Here is an 18,967-nt window from a genome sequence, read left to right as displayed (position 1 = left end):
GTAGCATCTAACATTGTAGGCATCGCAAATTAGCAATTGATAGGGAGAATAAAAAGATGAAAAAAGTTTTTTCAAAAAAAACAAAGAAAAAGAAAAATAAAAGGCAGTGGAAAAGCTAAGCTCTTTCCCATCAGAACATACAAAAGCATTCTTAATACTGGGACAAGCCGAGATAAATGTGAGATCCTCATCAGTTCCAGCAACAGTTTCAATTACTGCTCAACACTATCAAATTAAAATTTTGGGAGTCAAGAAGATTCGGCTTCCATAAGTTGATTCCCTCACTAAGAAAGACCAAAAAAAAATTCGAGGTGTTTACAGTAATAGCAGGTTCCTACAAAATCCAAGTATTAATACCCTGTCAAGCTGCCTTTTGCTTAGTGGAGGTTGACGCGAGATAGGAAAGGGTTCTATGACCCACAAACACTAGAAAAGGTCCCAGGAATCCGAGAATCTTCAGAGTTGTGAAGAGATCCAACTGTTCCATTAAAAAAAAAAGCAGAGTTAATTATTAGTAGCACATTTACTATATTTAGTTCTTTAAGCACCATTCCCATTTTAATTAGGCACTCATAGATTCGAGTTAAACCAGTCCCTTAGTCTCTTCCATGTAGCAACTAAAGTTTACTCCACTGGACTGAAAGGATGCTAGAGTTTTTTACTTTTTCCTTTTTTTTTCTTTTTTAAATAGGCCCCTGCAGGAAATAATGCTCAGATGGCATTTATCTTTCTCAGATGAATGACAAACAGGACTTAACTGTTATACTAAACAAACTTCGGGGACTAAATTCTTTTATGGTAAAAATGCATGAAAGCGACATCAAGTTCATGTTGTTTTGAACCCTCCTGTTATTAGTTTTCTTAATAGCTGCTTAACTTTTGCTTGTTTTCATAGAGTTATTTCTCTCAGATTTAATTGGGGATTCCGTTAAATTAACAGCTCGATCAACTAGTGGCCATCAACTGTTAACAAAACCAGCAGTTTCAACAGCCAAAAAGGGGGCAGAACTGTTTATTTGAACAGAATCATCTTTACTGGAACCCCAATTCAACCAACAGAAGATATATATAAAGTCAAAATAAGCAATAGTTCAAGGGGGTATTAATAATTAAAAACTAAAAAAAAAAGTGTGTTTCGGGCTCAGCTTCAAAAAGGTTTATAGACAACAGTGCCTCAGCAGAATCTTTTCCTTCTTAAAATTAAACCTCTTTATCTAATTAAAAATGGGATCTCAAAAAGAATGGCTGTAAGATCCACAGAGAAAGCAAATTAGGGAGGGGACAGGGACGAACCTTAAGCCAGAAGAGCACGTAGAGCAACAGAACTGCTGCAATGCCGGCATGGAAGAGGATGGAGAAAGCAGCAGGAACCGGTGAAGAAGGGAAGCTCTTTAAGTTCACTCCTAATTTTGTCAGCTGCAAAATGAAAGAATCATAGTTGATATATGCACAGGAATAGTACAGGAATGTTACACCACCCACAACAACAGGCTAGGGATATTACACCACCCACAACAATAAGATAGAAATATTACACCACCAAATATGTTTTTGGCTACAAGATTAGGAATATAACTACAATTATCAACATGGAAGGGGTAAAAGCCCTAGCAGCTTAAAGCCTCGTAAAACTACTAGGATATAGGGTCTGTTTGTATGCATGAACATTGTGCTCGGCATATCTCAGGGTATGTGGTAATTGTTTAAGAGGAAGTATGAAGAAAATAACAATATTACAATTATATGGTACAAACATAATCTAGGCCATTTTTCTCAAAGTATGCTATAATCACCTCTTAGGTGGAATGACCTATCCTGCAATCAGGAGGATCTTGCAATGCATTAAAAATCAAACTTGAAGATTACAATCACAAATGAAAATCTTCATATCTCATAAGTTATCACTAGATAACTTATTCTGAAATTAATAGATGGACTGTAATACAAAAATTGCGAATATCAAAAATTTGTCTGCAACTAGCATTATGACTATAAATGCAGTTGCTTGGAAAAAAGAAAGAAAGAAGATAAACATACCCCAAATAGAAATCCAAAGAAAGGTAAGAGAGTAAGACCCCAAAATGCAAGAGAGAGCTCCTTTGGAGGCCTCTTCTCGGGTGCCCGAAATATGTGCGATATCTCTTGCTTCGGCCCAAATTTTGATAAAGGATCAGCAGCTAGCGGAGGAGGGCGGGCCGCCTTCTCTGGTGGTTCAGGTAAGTCTAACTCGATGTGACCAAGGGCTCGTATAAATGAATTCTCCTGTATGAATAATTACAGAAAAAGATTTTTTTTATGTCAGTTCAATAAGCATATATTGATGAGAATAGATGACCTAAAAAGGTGAAATACAAGCGCACCATTGCGGCATCACCAACTGTTAGTTCAAGTTCATACTTTCCAGAAAGGTAGTAAAATTTTCCCACCAGGCCTAGGAAATCCTACAAAGATAAAGCATGAGATATCTGAGAAAACACATGCATTTGATATCATTACCCTCCAGAATTGAGTGAGTCAAAAGGAGAAATTATGATGATATTACTAATCATAGAGCAAGCAAATAAAATGAGAACGTGCAATCATTAATTTTGGATGTTACACGATGTATCAAAATTTTTCTTGATTATAAGAGATTTCAGAAAGTAATAATCAATTTTACTTAGAATAAATCCATTTGAAAGTTCAGTCACTCTTATCAATAACAAATCGCTTTAGCTGTTTTCTTCGGTAAACATATTTTCCTTCGACGAACTTGGTACGTTGATTTAGTTCCTTATACATGCTGGCCTTTCACATTCAAACTTCTTAGCCTGGCTGAAAATTTGTATAAGGTACTTCTACATGGTAATGAGTACCAAGCTGTACCACAGAGAGAGAGAGAGAGAGAGAGAGAGAGAGGAGGAAAGACCCAAGAAGTATCTATAGTGGCTACCATACCAGTAGAAAATAACAACTAAAGATATAAGAGAATTCAAAAGAAAGACCTATAAGATCAGGAACTTAACTAGGACAATTTTGTACTGCCTTGCACTACTCTCCAATATAAAAATGTGCTCAACTTTGGTTTCATGCCTCAATTTAAGAAACACCTGCAAGCAATTTGTTCTCAAACAAATCAACATGGAAAAAGAAGGAAAATACTTTCAACAATGTTATCTTTAAATTTCACCATTAAAAAACCTGATGGGGCTTAAAGGTGTGCCCGAGCGGAGTGGTTAACACAAAAGATAGCCGCAACTTCTGTAAGTGGTTTGCTGACAGAGAAACTGAGTTATCCTTTGAGAGATCTAATCTGCAATGAGATTATTTAGAGAACAAGATCACTTGAGAAACAAGTAAACATATAGAGAATTAGATGAGAGACAAGTTTAAAATTAGTACGGAAGTACCAAACCACGAAAAAGAAATGCACTGTGGTGTAAATGAACAAATACATAACTGGAAAGACACTGACGAAGTATTATATGCTTTTAGGTATTAAGTATCAGGAAACATCTTTCTCATCAATGGAGAAGTATTTGATGAAGCAGGAAAATCAACTGCTTTAATGCCGCTGGTTGACAACTGCATAAGTTAAATAAAAAAGGAACAGGAGAAAATCTCTATCTTGAAAACCTTACTTTTGTAGGGACTCCACACTCCCAGCATCACTGTCTAAAATTCCAATTTCAGCTTTGTCAACTTTGATCAATCCTGTGATAAACGCCCTTATGCTGTTCTGTCCTCCCGTAGCATATATATTCACATTATCTGGGTCATGGAGAGTAACCTGCAAGATATGGAGTTAGCTCATCAGAGGAAGGTTATTTGTTAGCTGCTATATAAAACAAAGCTAACTAAACAAACAACAAGTACCTCAAAAACAAAGGTATACTTCCCAACATCTAATTTCAGTGCTGCGATATCCAAGTAATGGACGACATTTTCAGCATCAAACTGAAGTTCCTGTGAACCAAAAAGGAATTAAAATAAACATGGAAAAATGTAAAAAGAATTTCAACTTAAAAGAGTCCTGCATCAAGAATTGATAAATACAAGTATTCGAGAATTTTTCAAAGCAGTGTTACCTTATTCTCAAGGGCAGGGACGTCTTTTGAATCTGAACTGTAAGCTTGTACCAGATTCACTGTGAGTGGAGGTGCAGCAGAACCAAACACTGTAGTCACCTCAACCTGAAATAAGTCAAATAACGTACTTTAGGTGAATAAAACTGAATAAAGCCATCTAATTGTTGCTTCAAATGTTTCAGGTCAAAACAGGAAACCTTTTTTTTTGATTAATGAATGCACAATGCTGCTGTTATACTTAGAGAACAAACATGCACATCTTTTTAAGAAATTCAGTAGGGCTCGAATAAGGTGTTACAGGCATTATGTAAAAGATTGCTTTTTATTGTGAAGTGAGCAATTTCAGCCCTTAACTCTAACAGGTAGTTAGAATATCAATAATTAGATGCGGGTTGAACAGCAATAAATGTTTGACTGGCCTCTCACCAATTAGGTCAACTAAGATGGGCGGCTCTTTATTAGCCTATTGCAAAGATTGGATAACCTCTTCTTGAGTTATGTTCTTTTAGTCACAATTTTGAGACCCAAATTTTGGAAGGGATGTACCAAAATCACCTTGAGTTGGTCTTTTGAAGTCAATGAAAGTACTGTTGCCGGAAGTGAGAGAATCAAAGGAATTGAAACCCTGTAACAAGCCAAACAGACATCTATAAATTAGATAAGCAATTGGAAATTAACAATGCCATGTTATGTTAGGATGTATAGGAAGTTCCTAGTTGAAGCTTAATCCAAAACAGATTAAGAGCAAAATCAGAGTAAAGAGAAGCACATGATCTGTTCGTCCAAACGTGAGAGACGGTATACTAATAATGCTTACAAAATCATATTATCAAGGAGTAAAATATTAATGTGAGAGGTACAGAAGAGGGTCATTTCTTATGATATAAATAATAAAGAGAATAAAACTAGAAAAGAACGCTTGCCTATTATTCTCCAAGCATGACAAAGAATCTATTTGGTTAAAGAAATCTTTAGTGGTGCCAGGAACCCCAATGCTGAGAAAGAATTTAGCCAAGCCTAATATTTTATCGCCTGGAATCTGCAAATTCAAGCAAATGAATGAGATATAAGGGACAAATAATCAGAATTGTACAGGAATCGTATTCTCATGGAATTACTTGACTCACATTCAGATTCCCTGAAGCAGCTGCGGCAAAAGCACTAACACCCCGCACTACTGAAGCAGAAGTTGTAAGTGGGCCCTTATATTCACTGCCATCAACATGCTTTTCATCAAAGTATAAGGTCCCATCATCTGCAATAACCGATGTAAAGTTTATCAGATACGAGAATTGAAAATATATTGTGCTCTTTAAAATGTACGACAAATCAAACACATCTTTGTTTTGCTACGCAGCTCTAGTTCTTGCTTGATATCTAAACAAAGATGCATAAAGAAGCAGAAGAATGCATCGAAACTATTTGCCACCAACTAACTTACTTCAAACAAGAAGCTAAAGACACCACTAAAATTTACTGACTTGATCTAGATCTCTTAAAATTTCCACTGTCTAGTTTAGCACTGTTTTCTGGACAACATAAACTTAGATTATTGACTAAATAGAACAGTCATGAAACACAACTAACAAGCGGAATATGTGAAAGCCATTAAAATCATCTCTTCTCTCTAGAAAAAAAAAACTTATTCTGCAGAACGTAATGCATGTTTCTGAAATGTCAGCTATATCTGATTTCTTCTTTAATAATTTCTCATCACATTTTTGGGTGAGGGTGCCCCCAAGTTATATCTAACTATCCTCTAACAAGTGATGATCAACAAAATACAGCCTTCTAAAGCAGCCGGCACTGAAGGAAACATGCAAAGAAACAAGAACATAGAACATTGAAAGTTAAAGAAGTATACCAAAGCTTTTGATGCTACCAAACAGCTTCACAATGTCATTTTTGACAACTCCAATCTGTCAAATTATACTTGAATCAATATCAATTAGGAAAGAAGAAATTAATCCAACTACTGGCTATATACTTCAATGTGTGCACTTAAGAAAATCATCAAGATACATAAAAAGGGCCAACAGTGGAAGCACTTAATAATTGAACTCACTATGGACATACAGGTACTCCAAAGTCCTACAAGGCTACAAACAATTTCCATAAAACTGAAGTCTCAAAACATAATTGCTAACTTCAACAGTATTTTGTCACATGAATCATGAAGATAATAAATATTCCTCGTTAATGACCTAAGCAAACTATTGAAGAAGTACCATTGAAGGCCTCCATCTAATACCCAAAATGCACAAAGGAACTAAAAGAAATACACAAGTATTTCCACTTGAAAAGCATCGTCAAAATTCAAATAGATATTACAGTCAACAACAGAAAACAACAAAATGTTAGGAATCACCACATACCATAGATTGGTCCACCTCTGAACCCGCCAATGAAATAACTCCTGCTAACGATTCAAGCGCTATCCCTGAAATAGCATTAAATGTAACATATTAGTATAATGAGCACAGAAAAATGACCAACTTATTGTTTTTAGGCAAAAGAAATTACGCTACAAGTATTGCATATTTTTGAGTGCTCACATCTCTGGCTTGTGTTATGTATGCGACAAGTACAAGAATTATGTACGCAACAAGTATCATGTAGACTGTTTAAGTCTTGTAGAAGATTAGATATATTAGAACCTCAGAAAAAAAAAACAATACCAGCAGCAAATGTACTAGATTCAGCACTATTGGTATCTAAACGCCATCTTCCATCACTCTGACTAAGAGCCTGCAGGAAAAAGGACACACTGAATTAAACAAATCTTTATCGCATGAAATATACCATCAGCATTACATAGAAGAACATCATGACTGGAAATTGGCTACAGATAATCAACAAAGAATTACATAATGGTAGTCTCAATCACCTTTATCGCATGAAATGTACCATCAGCATCAGATAGGATAACATCATGACCTTGGTCCTGATTGAGGGGGAAGAAAAAAGAACACACTTTAGAATCTTTGAGTGCTCACATTTCTGTCTTACAAGAATAGCAAAGAATCTGAATAACAATAAGATTATGAAATATAAGGCTAGAGCTTGGGAAAAGGAAGAAGAAGAAGAAGAACAAGAAGAAGAAGAACAAGAAAGGTACTGTACTACCTTACCTTAATACTAAGCAAACCTCCTATAGAGTAATAAAATTCCAGCAATGAATTTGCATCCTTCAACACTGCATGAAGTCTTGATGCAACTTCCTGAGAAAAAGGAAAGTATATAACAGAAGTCCTCCAATAAGCAGCATCACATGTGAATCAACACTCTCACACATTGTAAGAGAGATAAATTATGTACATCATAGGTGCTGGAGTCAATCTGGCAACCCAAGATGCTGGTGATCCTTAGCGCATAGAACAAATCCTTTGCTGGCGTTGACGATGATCCAACTTTCTCAGCAACAGATAGACAGGTCTCATGACTTAGCTCGGCACTCTTTTCAACTCCGAGTATCTGAAATGTCCGTAGTGCCTCGTAGGTCTCTTCTAAACTGCAACATAACATTTAAATAATATCAGTTCTATCATGACCAAAATTTGACAAGTCCACAATAAGGTACAAAGAATGAATATCACTTACTTCTGGATCGTACATATTCCCGTATTAATTGCTTCAGGTTTAATATTGGGATTTAGCTGTTAAAAACATTTACAACATAAAAAGAAAACCACAAGGGAACAGCCTGATATATTACATTCTCAATCTTTTTCAACTACTTTTACAGTAATTAAACATTAATTAAACAGCGTATGTTCTCAACTAATTTTACACGACGTTTTGTTTATGCTAAATTGTTTTTATCAATGTAAGTAAATTGGAAAATTAATGACATAAGACATTTCAAGCCAAATGTTTTATGTGTAATACCATTGAATCCAAGAGATCAGACAAGACGGATTCATATAATTATACCTGCCGCGATGACCATTTTATGATCACTCCAAGTTCAGGAAACTCCCAACTTCAAACAATCATATTAACTAAAAGAATTAACCTATCAGATCCGGCGAAAAAACAGCAGGGACCAAGTCAAATCAAACCCATTTGAATCCATACTAGAAGGCAACAGAACAACGCAGCGATCACTAGGGAAAATCCGATCTAAAACATTATAGGAAAGTTAAAACCTTAGTTATCAATCCATACCTCCCGTAGGATCCATCGATCGGGGCGAAGAGCTCCGCCGCGGCGGATCGGTGGGCGTCGGAGATCGGGCGAATGGGGGCGGCGGAGGCGGGGGCGATGGAATGGAGAAGGAGCGCACAGATAAGAGCGAGAAGCGCCACAGATCGGCGGCCCCTCGCCATGGCTAAGAGACGAAGGAGAGAGGGAGAGAGAGAGAGAAAGCGGAAGAAGGAGAGTGGAGTGACCGGGATCTAGGGTTCGACCCTTCGAGGAGCGCTTGGGTTTTCCCCCAGTGTTAGGGTTTATGTAGAGAGGGAGACGACTTCGTGGAGTAGAGGACGAAGCAGGCTCTCCGCATGTAGTACTCGGATTTACGAATTTACCCGAGGGGCAAAATGTATGGATAGTGATAATTTTACTTCGATATTACAGTTTGGTCCACATGTTGCAATTTGATCTATAGTAGAATGGGCTGGAATCTGGATTAATATTTATGATCCAAAATTCTTTACAGAATTTAGACACCGATCTATCAATCCCTGAACCTAACTTCCAACTCGAATGCTTGCGAGTTATTTACTAATTTGTCGCACTTAAGTATTTGCATCAATCGAATGAAATATAAACTTATAATATTTGAATTGATTATTAAAATCTCAATATATTGTATTTGATACATAAAATATTAAAATATACAGGATATTAAAGTAGCTAATATCATATCTTATTGTATTGTACATCAAAATTATTTCTAAGTTTATTTCTAAAAAGAATAAATGAAGTAGATAGTATACCGCCTTTCTCTCAATAAAATTTTTTTTAAAAAATTCTTCCCATGTGTTGAGGCCAAAATTGAGACATACCGACCTAAACCACGTATGAGCCAAAGAAATAAGGATACGTGGTACACCAGGAGTCGGCAATAAGGCGTCTGAAAGTCAAAAGCGTTTAGGCGGAAATAGTTGAGAAGTGGGGCGTAACTTCCATGAGGAGTTAGCGTAACTTCCACGATCATGGTTACAACCACTCCCCTCACTACTTTCAACCGACCAATAAAGTGGGCTTAAAGATATTATAAATAGTAATTTTGAAGCCTGCAATAGGAGTCTTTCTCCATCCTGAATGAGAAGACCACCTTTATTTCCTCTGCATTTTATCGATTTTCTAGAAGTAATCTAAATGTAATCTTTTTCTTTTCCGCATTTACTGCTTTCCTAGGAGTAGTTCACTAAGTAGAACCCTAGAGCCTGTCTGCCCTACGGGCATCACTCCGTTGTAGACTACATTTGCAGAATCTGTCTGCCCCACGGGCATCACTCTATTGTAAACTATATTTCTGAGTCTGTATGCCCTTCAGGCACACTCTTTTTTATTATTATATAAAGACATTTGACTCTTTCAGCCGACTAGTAATTGTGTACTTCTTCCATTCGGCTCTTTCAGCCGACCAGTCATTGTGTACTTCTTCCATTCGGCTCTTTCAGCCGACCAGTTACTGTGTACTTCTTCCATTCGGCACTTCTGCCGACATTGGACCCTGCACAGTTCATACATTCGGCTCTTCCAGCTGAACCAACAATTTACGGTAAAGATTTTCGAACTCGGCTGATCCAATCCCTCGTCAGCCGAATCGCTTGATCTGTCGAAAGGCGCAAACTTCGAGGGTCACTATTCGCAGCCGCTTCTCACCCCGACGCGCTTCCCGAGGAAGATCTTTGACCGGGTCAAGGGTCGGGAATATTCGGCTTCCAACACCATGATCGATTGATTCATCGAACAATGTGCTGTAGGGAGTCTAGAGACAAGCAAATTCAACAAACTGATACAAATTGCCGGACGAAACTAATAAGCTCTTTCGAATTACACAGCCTCTCAACTATTATAACTCTCTCAAATTATCCTAATGTACAATGTATCCATGCATAGATAAAAATTTAAACAATTAATTTGATGCAGTGGTTCCTGCAGAATTATATGTAGGTCTTTGGACTATCTTCTGTAGATATACTTCGACAGGGGAAAGTTGATGCTCCTTGCAACCTGCAACAACCAAATTGCTTTTCTGGGTTAGCTTCCAGAAAAGAGATTTAAAGATAAAGCTGGAGCTACTAATGCAGGGAGATGCTAATTACCTAGGCTTTAAGTAATCCCAAAAATCAATAGTTCGCCGCATGAGAAAAAGGTTTTTATAAAATCATGATTTTTCTTTTAAATTTTAGTCAATTTAAGTGGTTGTAAATCACATCCAACAGTTTGAGATTTAAACTTAAAACCACTAGAATTGATAGGTCCAGGCAAACATTTTCCCCGTTAAAGCCACTATTTATGAAATGAACAATGCTAAATTCAACAACAACGGAATTCGGAGCAGAAGATGGAGTTTGAGACCTTCAATGCAAAGTCTTCGTCAATAGTGGAACGGTATCTTCTGGAACCATCCAAAGGGCAGCTTCCGCTTTTGCATAGAAAGTTAGCATTGCAGAGAGTAGACAGCTGCAATAAAACATCAGACATTAACCCAACAGTCGCATTCTCAATTCCCTTCCCCTCCTGAAGCTGTTCTTCCTCGAGTGCTTCCTCAGAGAGTGATGTTATGCATTGAAATATAGCTAATAGTCGCTCTAAGGGAAAAGTTCCCGGTCCCTTAATAAGAATTTCTTCAGCCTTATGATCATTTTGGTCAATCGATGCCTGAGAGCTCCTGAAAATAAATCATAACAAAGGGCGGCTAAATTACAAAACATGCTGACATATAGCCACATTTATCCATAATAAAAGCCACTAATAATAAAAAAGAATAGCAGCAGCACAAAATTAAGGTCACATTAGTCAATATCCCCATATTAATGAATAATGATCCTGCGGATTATACAACTAATCAAAAACCCATGAACTATTCATGGATTTTTTTCAGAACAAAATCAAAGCAAGTTGCGACTATGATTTCAACAATATAGGTCTTGAAAAGAAACCATAAATAAGAAACAGAAATAAAAACAGCACTAATTTATTACGCACTTTCTCTTACGCTTGCGACTACTGGATCCTCCAGTTGAGTCAAAGAGAGCAGCATCAAGGGTAGCTGGATTTCTCGAAGCAAGGAATGCGGAAAGAAGAAGGTATTTCGCAGACACAGACATATGAAAATCCAATTCCGCTAACGAATCATTGCCACCTACGGTCTTCCTAATACTCCCCTTCTTAGTATAGTCTCCATCCTTAGCGGATTCAGACGAGCTTCTCACAGGAACATCAAATGTCTCATTCAGAGAGGCAGTTAGGTGCGGCTGAATATAATCGAACAACCTTCTCTTCATGCGCTCGTCAGGAAAAAGTTTCAAATCAGTTAAAGGTTCACAATATTTCCTAAATAGTGATTCAAAAGCAGTTGCCAATTCATCGACACGTTTAGTCACTCTGGAGAAGGGTTTCAGAACAACACTGCTTGTTCAAAATCATCACAACATAGTCAGAATACTGGTAAAAAGAACAAATTATATATGGTAAATTACATCACCAGTCACAAAACTTTTGGTGAGGAATAGCACGACAGCACTTGGGCGACCAAACTTCAAATTTCCACAATTGATGAAGTGAACTTCAAGTGCCGCTCAATTTCCCGTAATAGCAAGAATGAAGTAGCAACTCATTCCTGTTAGCAAAATTCGACAGCACTTCACAGCCGGACCCATCAGTGACTAATGATGTAATTTACCCAATTATATCCGATGAACGGAAAAAGTGATTTTTTGTTTAACCATATTTACCTTAAAAATGAGGAATAAAGCTTTGGGTTCTCCTGGTTTCTCATGAAGATGCCATGAAGATCATTCAAAGTGTATTCTGGGAAGTGCACTGCATTCGGCCCAATCGAACCGGTCATTGAATAGTAAGCGTCGGGCGTCGAACTACTGATGTAGATCAAACCCAATTCGGGAATCTTCAAAATATCAAACAACCGAAACAGCAAGCAGAGAATAAGAGAACTCTTATCCCACGACCGGATGAGCTCCACATTGTCGAAAATCACATAAACCATCTCCCCATTCCCACCTTTTCCGCCCCTTCTCTCTTTCAACTCGTTTAACACACGAAGCAACGCGTCCCGAAGCAAGTCAACGAACTCCGACGCCCTCTCGCACCGCTTGGAGCTGGCGAAGCCGCTGCTCCGGCTCCGCCTATGACGAAGCAACTGATTCAGCACCGATTCGAAGAGGATTCTAGGGTTATAGCAAGAGCGGCAGCTGGCGTAGACGAAGGGGCGGTTCAAATACCGGAATACCTGCAAAATGGTGCTCGTTTTGCCGGTGGAGACGCCGCCGTAGAGGAGAATCGGCTGCGTCGGGGAATTTAGGGGGCCGATTAGGCGCAAAACCTCGAGGATTTGAGGGTTTCTTCCGGGGAGATTGGAGAGTAACTGGTCTAGTGTGATGGGTTGTGCGGAGAATAAGAGATCGGTGGGGAGAGAGGGGGGAGGAGGGTTTGGGGGATTGAGCGAGGGTTTTTGAGGAGAAGAGAGGGAGAGGGAGGAGGAAGAGGACCTTGTGGTTCTTCGAGGGGTGGAGTCTAGGGTTTTGGTCTCCTCGTTCGCCATCGATTTGAGTCGGCGCCGACTCTTCGCTTGGAGGAGGGGGGAATTTTCACGGCGATGAGAGGTTCGGCGCCGAGTTCACTGGTTCCCGCCACTTCTCTAGAACTCTACGGAGGTTGTGGGAAAGAGGAGCGAAGGGTTTTGCTATTTTAAGGTAACAAATATGATATAAAAAAAGGGCTAAATTACATAAAACTTCCTGTGATTTTTTACTTGTTACCCCGTCATTTAAAAATCTACGCTTCACCTTTTTGTAAAATAAAAATATTCACTTCGCCCCATATCGTTAGTAATCCGTTAAGATTTCATTTATAAAATATTATTATATATTTTTTTATATCAAAAATGTCTTCAGCCTTCTCTCCTATAAACATGATGAGGAACAAAATGGTGAAGAGCAAAATGATCATTTTATTATTATAGTTCACACCGTACTTTTCTGTGGACATTTTTTATTTTACAAGAAAGCAAAGTGTAAATTTTTAAATGACATGAGAAAAAAATGAAAAATCGAGTTTTGATGGAAAAGTTTTCTATAATTTAGCCAAAAAAAAAAAGTAGTTTAATAATGCTACTCAAGTCTCATGTCTTAAATTCGGGATTGCTCCAACCATTTTTTCTTTTTTTTTCCAGATCAGATCGAGCAGATGCACCATCTTTTCCAACTCTTTACCTTTTTGGGGACAAAAATTGTATGGTGAGTTCTTCAAAATGATCCTCTATATTTTCACCTTTTAATTGATACTTTCTTTTGATTTTTACTTTTCATTTGAATTATTGTAATTGGTTATATTGACGATTTTCTTGAGCTTTACAGGGATCTGACCATTTAAAGTAGCACAAGGACCGAGAACCATCAAGTTACATAGTACACAGATGGATCAGACACCCAGGTATTATCCAACCAAATAGAATTTCATTAAAATGTAGCTGCTCAAACAAGCTCTGAAGAAACTGTGAAGCCATAGTAGTTGCTGCAGTTAGTCCAAAGGCCACACTGCGAAACAACTGCTATTCTCGAAAGCCTAAGATTCGCATAAAACTGAAAGAGCACAAGTTTACATCCGCACAAACAATGAAAAGGAAATCGTCACTCTCGACTAGGCGAAAGATTACGTATCTCGTTTTCTATTTCTAGCAAAGCTTCAATATCCTTCCCAGAATCAAGAAAAGCTTTAGTATAACATTAGTTAATCATCTATCAAAAGCTCTATCATGTACATGATTCACTCTGAAAAATGAGAAAGTAAACAATGCTCCTAGTGTCCTTATACTTCACTTTTTATTCTTTACTTTAATTTGACAATAATCCATCACATTAGGAGCCTGCGGAATTCCCAACACGATGCTGGAGTTGAAAGGTTCGATATGAAATTGGGGACCTTTTCTTCCCTGCATGATTCTACGGAAAAGAAAAATAGAATCCTACTCGAGTAGTGCTATGAATGATCTTTCCTGGTAATAGAAAAGATTGGGCGTATCGCAGCTGTAAAATCTTCGTAGAACCTCTGCTCCGAGAACCTCTGAGCGCATTTTCTTGCTGCTGCCGCCATTTGTAGCCTCTCTTCCTCTGACATACTCAAAACTTTGAGGATGGCATCGCAGTATTCTTCTTTGCTAGAAGCGAGAAATCCAGTTTGATGCCCATCTTCTTCCAGAATGATGTCCATTCTCGGTCCAGCTGAATTATGGGCTGAGGAATAAAACAATCTAGTAAAAAGTTGTATCCAAAGGAGGCAGAGAGGGAGACGACTTACATATATACCCCTGTAAAATTATCTACTAACATATATACATATATAGCTTGATAATTGCAAAGAAGTCCCTATATTCCCTTTTTTCAAAATCTTTTTCTAATGTATAACCAACTTCCCCTGAAGAATTGGATGCCCCCACCATTTATTTTCAGCAAGGAACTACACTTGCCAAAAGGGCATATATAAAAATTTCTGCTGTTACAGGTGTACGTATGTGAATAGATAATTTTGCACGGATATAAATAAGCAAAGTAGACGGTATGTGAGGGTCCTACATATATAAATGTTGTAGGATTTATTGAATGAAGCATTTACTTACCAATAGGAATAGCTCCAGCTGCCATGTACTCGACGACACTTATTCCAAAGTGCTCGTCAACCATGGAGTGAAGACCCGCAACAGCTCCTCCTAGAAGTTGTACTAAGTCCCTGTTATCACAATACAAAACCGAGTGAGAAGAAAATAATATAGATAAATGAAAAAAAAAATTCCATGCTCGCACCAAATACTTATTTAACATCAATGGAATTTCTCATTATGTCATGAGTGGCTGGAGCTTTTACATAACTGTTATGTGCCGTTCAAAATATCATTTCTGAAATACAACTTAAGCTGTTCAACAAATTAAACTATAAACAGCTGCTGTCCTCTTGATTGATGCTTTCTTTAGAGGAAAAAGGTACTGAGTTTCAGTGAAAAACGCGAAAGAATTGAAGAGGAGCAAATACCTATACATGACATCTTTGTGGAATTCTACATACTCGTCCATATTTAGTTCCCTAGTTCTTTCTTTAAGCCTTTGTAATCTATCTAAATCCTCTTCATTTCGACAACTACCCACAAACTGGAGCTTTGGTCTATGACATTTTGGTTCTAAGGTTTGGAAAGCCAGTGAAAATGCCTCCAGCTGAAGAGTATGAGCCTGCAAAGTGATAAAGGGCACGAATATTACAGTCATGGACTGATGTGACCATGTGTTCTCAATTTATTACCACAATTTTGATTCCTAAACATACCTTTTCTGGACGAAACTGTGCAACAGATATAAAAATAGGAGGCTTTGTCGGTCTCTCCAGTGGAAGCATCTACTTCAACATTACAAATTGCTTTATAAGTGATAATCAGAAACCATCTCAAACTACTAACTGTATTTAACATTTCAAAGATAAAAAGGATTCTAACAAAGAAAAGGATTAAGAAAAAGCATAAGAGAACGTATGTAAGAACAATAGATGACCAAAACAAAATGCTAGGGACCGACCGTCCCTAGCGCAAGTGGCAAAAGGACTTGGTGGTTGGTACCCGAGACCCAAGTTCGAATCCTAGTTGATATACATTTCCAGCTAAGTTTATTTCTAAATGAAATAAACGGAAGCGGGTAGCATGCTACCTTTCTCTCTCAAAAAAAAAAAAAAAACAAAACAAAACACTAAGTTATAGTAAACAAAGTGCCTCTACGGCCTAGCTTTTGGGATAGCTTCTCTACACTAAGCACCAGCACTTAGGCATTTGGCATATCAAAAGCGTAAAGCTTTTGATGTGGTGGGAAGCTGAGAAAAGTTTCAAGGTCATAAAAGAAGAATCTACTATTTGAAGCTTAGTGTGATGCAAAGCAGTCAAAAGCACAAATTACCATGTTTTGCTTTTCAGGTTAACCATTTTACTATGATCCTTAGAAGAAAATAGTCACAGTTCCCATATTGGCAGAAACCACAAGATTAATGCCATAAGAAGCCTTAGATCAATAAGGCATACCTGAAGAGCAGAGGTGTCACAGGGAGGGTACACTCTTTTAGCACGTTCTGGAATCTTCCATAGCTTATCAATGTGAGACTTTGTCCATGAGGAGTTTACCATCGCAAGATGTGCACAAGAACCAACCAATCCATACAACCAACTTAACAATGTATAATACAGGATTTTGCATCGCGATAGCCAGACACTACAGCCAAAAGAAAATGACACATTAGCTACCGAGCTGGTTCGTCGATAGGCATATATTATCAAATGAAGGGTTCATCCAGAGAGTATCATTGTCAATGGAACTCCCTAATTTTGTTCCTAAATATTCAAAATTTGCTTTCTTATAGGGTCGTTAACTCATTACCATCATACACTCAAAGATATGAAATAAGTAAACAAGAAACCATTAACTGCTTATAAATTGGGCTTCGTAAGTTGTCCTGTCAAGCAGATGATCACCGGTCTGAATACTAAGTCCAAACTTATAACCAATCTAGAGGCTTCTAGAGATAAAAGCAAATTAAACTGTCTTCATTCTTCAAAGAGCAACTAGCAGGAAGATATAAACTTTTATACTGCACACCTTTTGGCAATCAAAGCATTGTTGTTATACATAGAACTACGCTGGCGAACTCGCGCGACCATATCTGAGCTGATAGTTGGATAGTGAGTGTAGCATATAACTTTGCAACCAAACAACCGAGCAAGAGGGTAAGTAAAGGCATAACCACTTGTATCGAAGTAAAATTGGGGCGTAAATTTACACAGAGCCTCCCATGCAAGATAAACTGAACCAAGACTTTGTCCGATCATCGTAAAATGCGGATACGTGCGTTCCTCGATCCACTTCCTTCTATACAAGCGAATTACCTATAAATGAATGTAGTCGAGCTGATAAACAAGATAATTGATGCAAAAATTTTACATTTGAATCATTTTTATAGAGAGTGTCAAAAAAAAATCTCTCTCCATATAAAGCCCAAGTAGAAAAGAATAAACTCACAAGTGGATCAAACAATTAATACATTGTGCAGCAATAAAGTATGCAAGCTTATTGCTTAACCCTCAAACTCAACAAATGCCATAGTGCAGTATGCTGGAATGAAACTGTAATTTAAATCCAACTTCACTTCATGCTAAATTCTAATTCAATAGGCCTTATTTGTAACACCCATTAAAATTAAGAGCCAAATGGTTGGTTCTTCCACTTGGTTAACAAAGAACATATTGCAGGGCACCAGTAAAGGCTAATGAACACCAAATTAACCTAACACACTACATAAGTAGTCCTAATTGGAATAAATATTATGTAAAATGGGGAAAGAAACGAGTTTGGCCCGAATTTTCCGGTAAACACTCTAACACAACTTTCACAGACATTGTGCAAGGCAATTTCTACAAATCTCAGAGAACCAAAATGGAGTCAATCAAAGAGAACAAGAGAACGAAGAGATCAAAATACTAATTTTTAAGCCTAATATATGAGGAGATTGGGAACAACCTTGCAGGGACTAAACAACTTTCACAAAATTTTCCAGCAACCACGATAGGACAACATTCACCGACATTTTACAACGCAATTTCCACAGACCAACAACATATTCTTCGCATCGAATGCCCGAAATCGATTCAGTCAACATGAACAAGCGAATGAAGAGATCAAAAAACTAAATTTTAAGCCGATTTATGAGGAGATGGGGGGGCTAACCTTGGGAGGGCGAAGCAGCTTCACGCCGAAGCGGTCGACCGCCCGTGCGGCGAGGCTCTCCGGCGAGGCGTCGTCGCCGGTGAACACTGCGCACTCCAGATCCGGGCGCTCGTCCTGTACGGCACGGACGGCGCACCACAGCACGCGCTCGCCGCCGCCGCCATCGTTGGTGTAAGGGTGGAAGAACCCAGCCGCCGCCGCGCTCCTCCGCCTCCTCCTCGCCGAGATCGCGGCCGCGGAGAGGAAGAAGAGAACTAGGGTTACGAGGGCCGAGGCTAGGGTTTGTACTAAGATACCGATCGCCATGGATGCGCGAAGAGGTGAGAGAGAGAGAATAACGGGACGTAGACGTCGCTGGGAGCCTGGGAGGGTGTGAAATGTATTTGGCGTCCCTGTACTATTCCCATATTTTAATCTGATCCTTGTATTTTTTTTAGTCTAGTCCCTATCATTTTGTAAATTTTAAAATATTAATTTTTCCCTCAATTAATGGTTTTAAAAATTTAAAATTTCCTTTATTTGAAATCTACTTTTAACAGAAATATGTTGCATATCATCCTATAATTCTATGACTACGAGTATTTTAAAAAACAAAAATTTAAAAGGCCACCCCCTGGTTCATTGCGGCAATGGTGGAACTTTCACTGAGAGTTCACCGCTACGTACAACTGTCGGCAGTTCTCGATTCCCCGCTGCCGATTTCACGCTGAACTCGGCGTTTTATCTTTCTCGTCGCCGACTCCAACGAATAAGTCGAAGTCTAGGTCGGGTTGTGTATCGTCGCCGACTTCTAATAAAATGAAGGGAACAAATGAAATATTAAAATCATAGGAATTCTAGAACTTACTCCTCCTCTCTGCTTCCTTCGATTTTTTTTAAAAAAAAAAATTATTAAATGGTCTCAAATATTCCCAGCCACTATAATAAGAGTTCCGACTTCCGAATACTCCGAAC

General features: G+C 38.2%; 3 protein-coding genes across 3 annotated transcripts; all 3 read right to left on the bottom strand.

Annotated features, from left to right (window-relative positions):
• Positions 92 to 8,554, bottom strand: LOC109708658 (dolichyl-diphosphooligosaccharide--protein glycosyltransferase subunit 2). The gene is made up of 19 exons (XM_020230473.1): positions 8,235 to 8,554; positions 7,386 to 7,578; positions 7,199 to 7,288; positions 6,955 to 7,011; positions 6,746 to 6,815; positions 6,443 to 6,507; positions 5,932 to 5,986; positions 5,195 to 5,322; positions 4,991 to 5,106; positions 4,623 to 4,692; positions 4,068 to 4,172; positions 3,856 to 3,945; positions 3,621 to 3,769; positions 3,181 to 3,292; positions 3,006 to 3,089; positions 2,361 to 2,441; positions 2,038 to 2,262; positions 1,294 to 1,416; positions 92 to 478 (listed from the first exon to the last, which is right to left on the bottom strand). The coding sequence occupies exons 1-19, from the start codon at positions 8,393 to 8,395 to the stop codon at positions 362 to 364; spliced, it is 2,091 nt and encodes a 696-aa protein (XP_020086062.1). The 5' UTR covers positions 8,396 to 8,554; the 3' UTR covers positions 92 to 361.
• LOC109708515 (origin of replication complex subunit 1) lies at positions 9,968 to 12,930 on the bottom strand. Its single transcript, XM_020230296.1, has 4 exons — positions 11,981 to 12,930; positions 11,232 to 11,654; positions 10,602 to 10,914; positions 9,968 to 10,253 (listed from the first exon to the last, which is right to left on the bottom strand). The coding sequence occupies exons 1-4, from the start codon at positions 12,805 to 12,807 to the stop codon at positions 10,203 to 10,205; spliced, it is 1,614 nt and encodes a 537-aa protein (XP_020085885.1). The 5' UTR covers positions 12,808 to 12,930; the 3' UTR covers positions 9,968 to 10,202.
• Positions 13,751 to 18,390, bottom strand: LOC109708841 (GDP-Man:Man(3)GlcNAc(2)-PP-Dol alpha-1,2-mannosyltransferase). The gene is made up of 7 exons (XM_020230699.1): positions 18,014 to 18,390; positions 16,889 to 17,175; positions 16,318 to 16,504; positions 15,579 to 15,647; positions 15,291 to 15,484; positions 14,881 to 14,990; positions 13,751 to 14,497 (listed from the first exon to the last, which is right to left on the bottom strand). The coding sequence occupies exons 1-7, from the start codon at positions 18,317 to 18,319 to the stop codon at positions 14,244 to 14,246; spliced, it is 1,407 nt and encodes a 468-aa protein (XP_020086288.1). The 5' UTR covers positions 18,320 to 18,390; the 3' UTR covers positions 13,751 to 14,243.

The sequence above is a fragment of the Ananas comosus genome, linkage group 4 (assembly GCF_001540865.1).
Source record: "Ananas comosus cultivar F153 linkage group 4, ASM154086v1, whole genome shotgun sequence".
Classification (NCBI taxonomy): Eukaryota; Viridiplantae; Streptophyta; class Magnoliopsida; order Poales; family Bromeliaceae; genus Ananas; species Ananas comosus.
This window is presented reverse-complemented; position numbering and strand designations above follow the sequence as displayed.

What these genes read in the sequence shown, in the direction of transcription:
- LOC109708658 (XM_020230473.1), bottom strand. Translation starts at nt 8,395, where the DNA reads ATGGCGAGGGGCCGCCGATCTGTGGCGCTTCTCGCTCTTATCTGTGCG. An exon ending in AGTGTGGAGTCCCTACAAAA is followed by an intron (nt 3,293 to 3,620) that starts GTAAGGTTTTCA and finishes ATCTCATTGCAG; the next exon opens with ATTAGATCTCTCAAAGGATA. An exon ending in GGCAGTACAAAATTGTCCTA is followed by an intron (nt 2,442 to 3,005) that starts GTTAAGTTCCTG and finishes TTATCTTTGTAG; the next exon opens with GATTTCCTAGGCCTGGTGGG.
- LOC109708515 (XM_020230296.1), bottom strand. Translation starts at nt 12,807, where the DNA reads ATGGCGAACGAGGAGACCAAAACCCTAGACTCCACCCCTCGAAGAACC. An exon ending in AGTCGCAAGCGTAAGAGAAA is followed by an intron (nt 10,915 to 11,231) that starts GTGCGTAATAAA and finishes ATTTATTTTCAG; the next exon opens with GAGCTCTCAGGCATCGATTG. An exon ending in ACGAAGACTTTGCATTGAAG is followed by an intron (nt 10,254 to 10,601) that starts GTCTCAAACTCC and finishes TGGTTGTTGCAG; the next exon opens with GTTGCAAGGAGCATCAACTT.
- LOC109708841 (XM_020230699.1), bottom strand. Translation starts at nt 18,319, where the DNA reads ATGGCGATCGGTATCTTAGTACAAACCCTAGCCTCGGCCCTCGTAACC. An exon ending in AATGCTTTGATTGCCAAAAG is followed by an intron (nt 16,505 to 16,888) that starts GTGTGCAGTATA and finishes TTTTGGCTGTAG; the next exon opens with TGTCTGGCTATCGCGATGCA. An exon ending in CACAGTTTCGTCCAGAAAAG is followed by an intron (nt 15,485 to 15,578) that starts GTATGTTTAGGA and finishes ATCACTTTGCAG; the next exon opens with GCTCATACTCTTCAGCTGGA.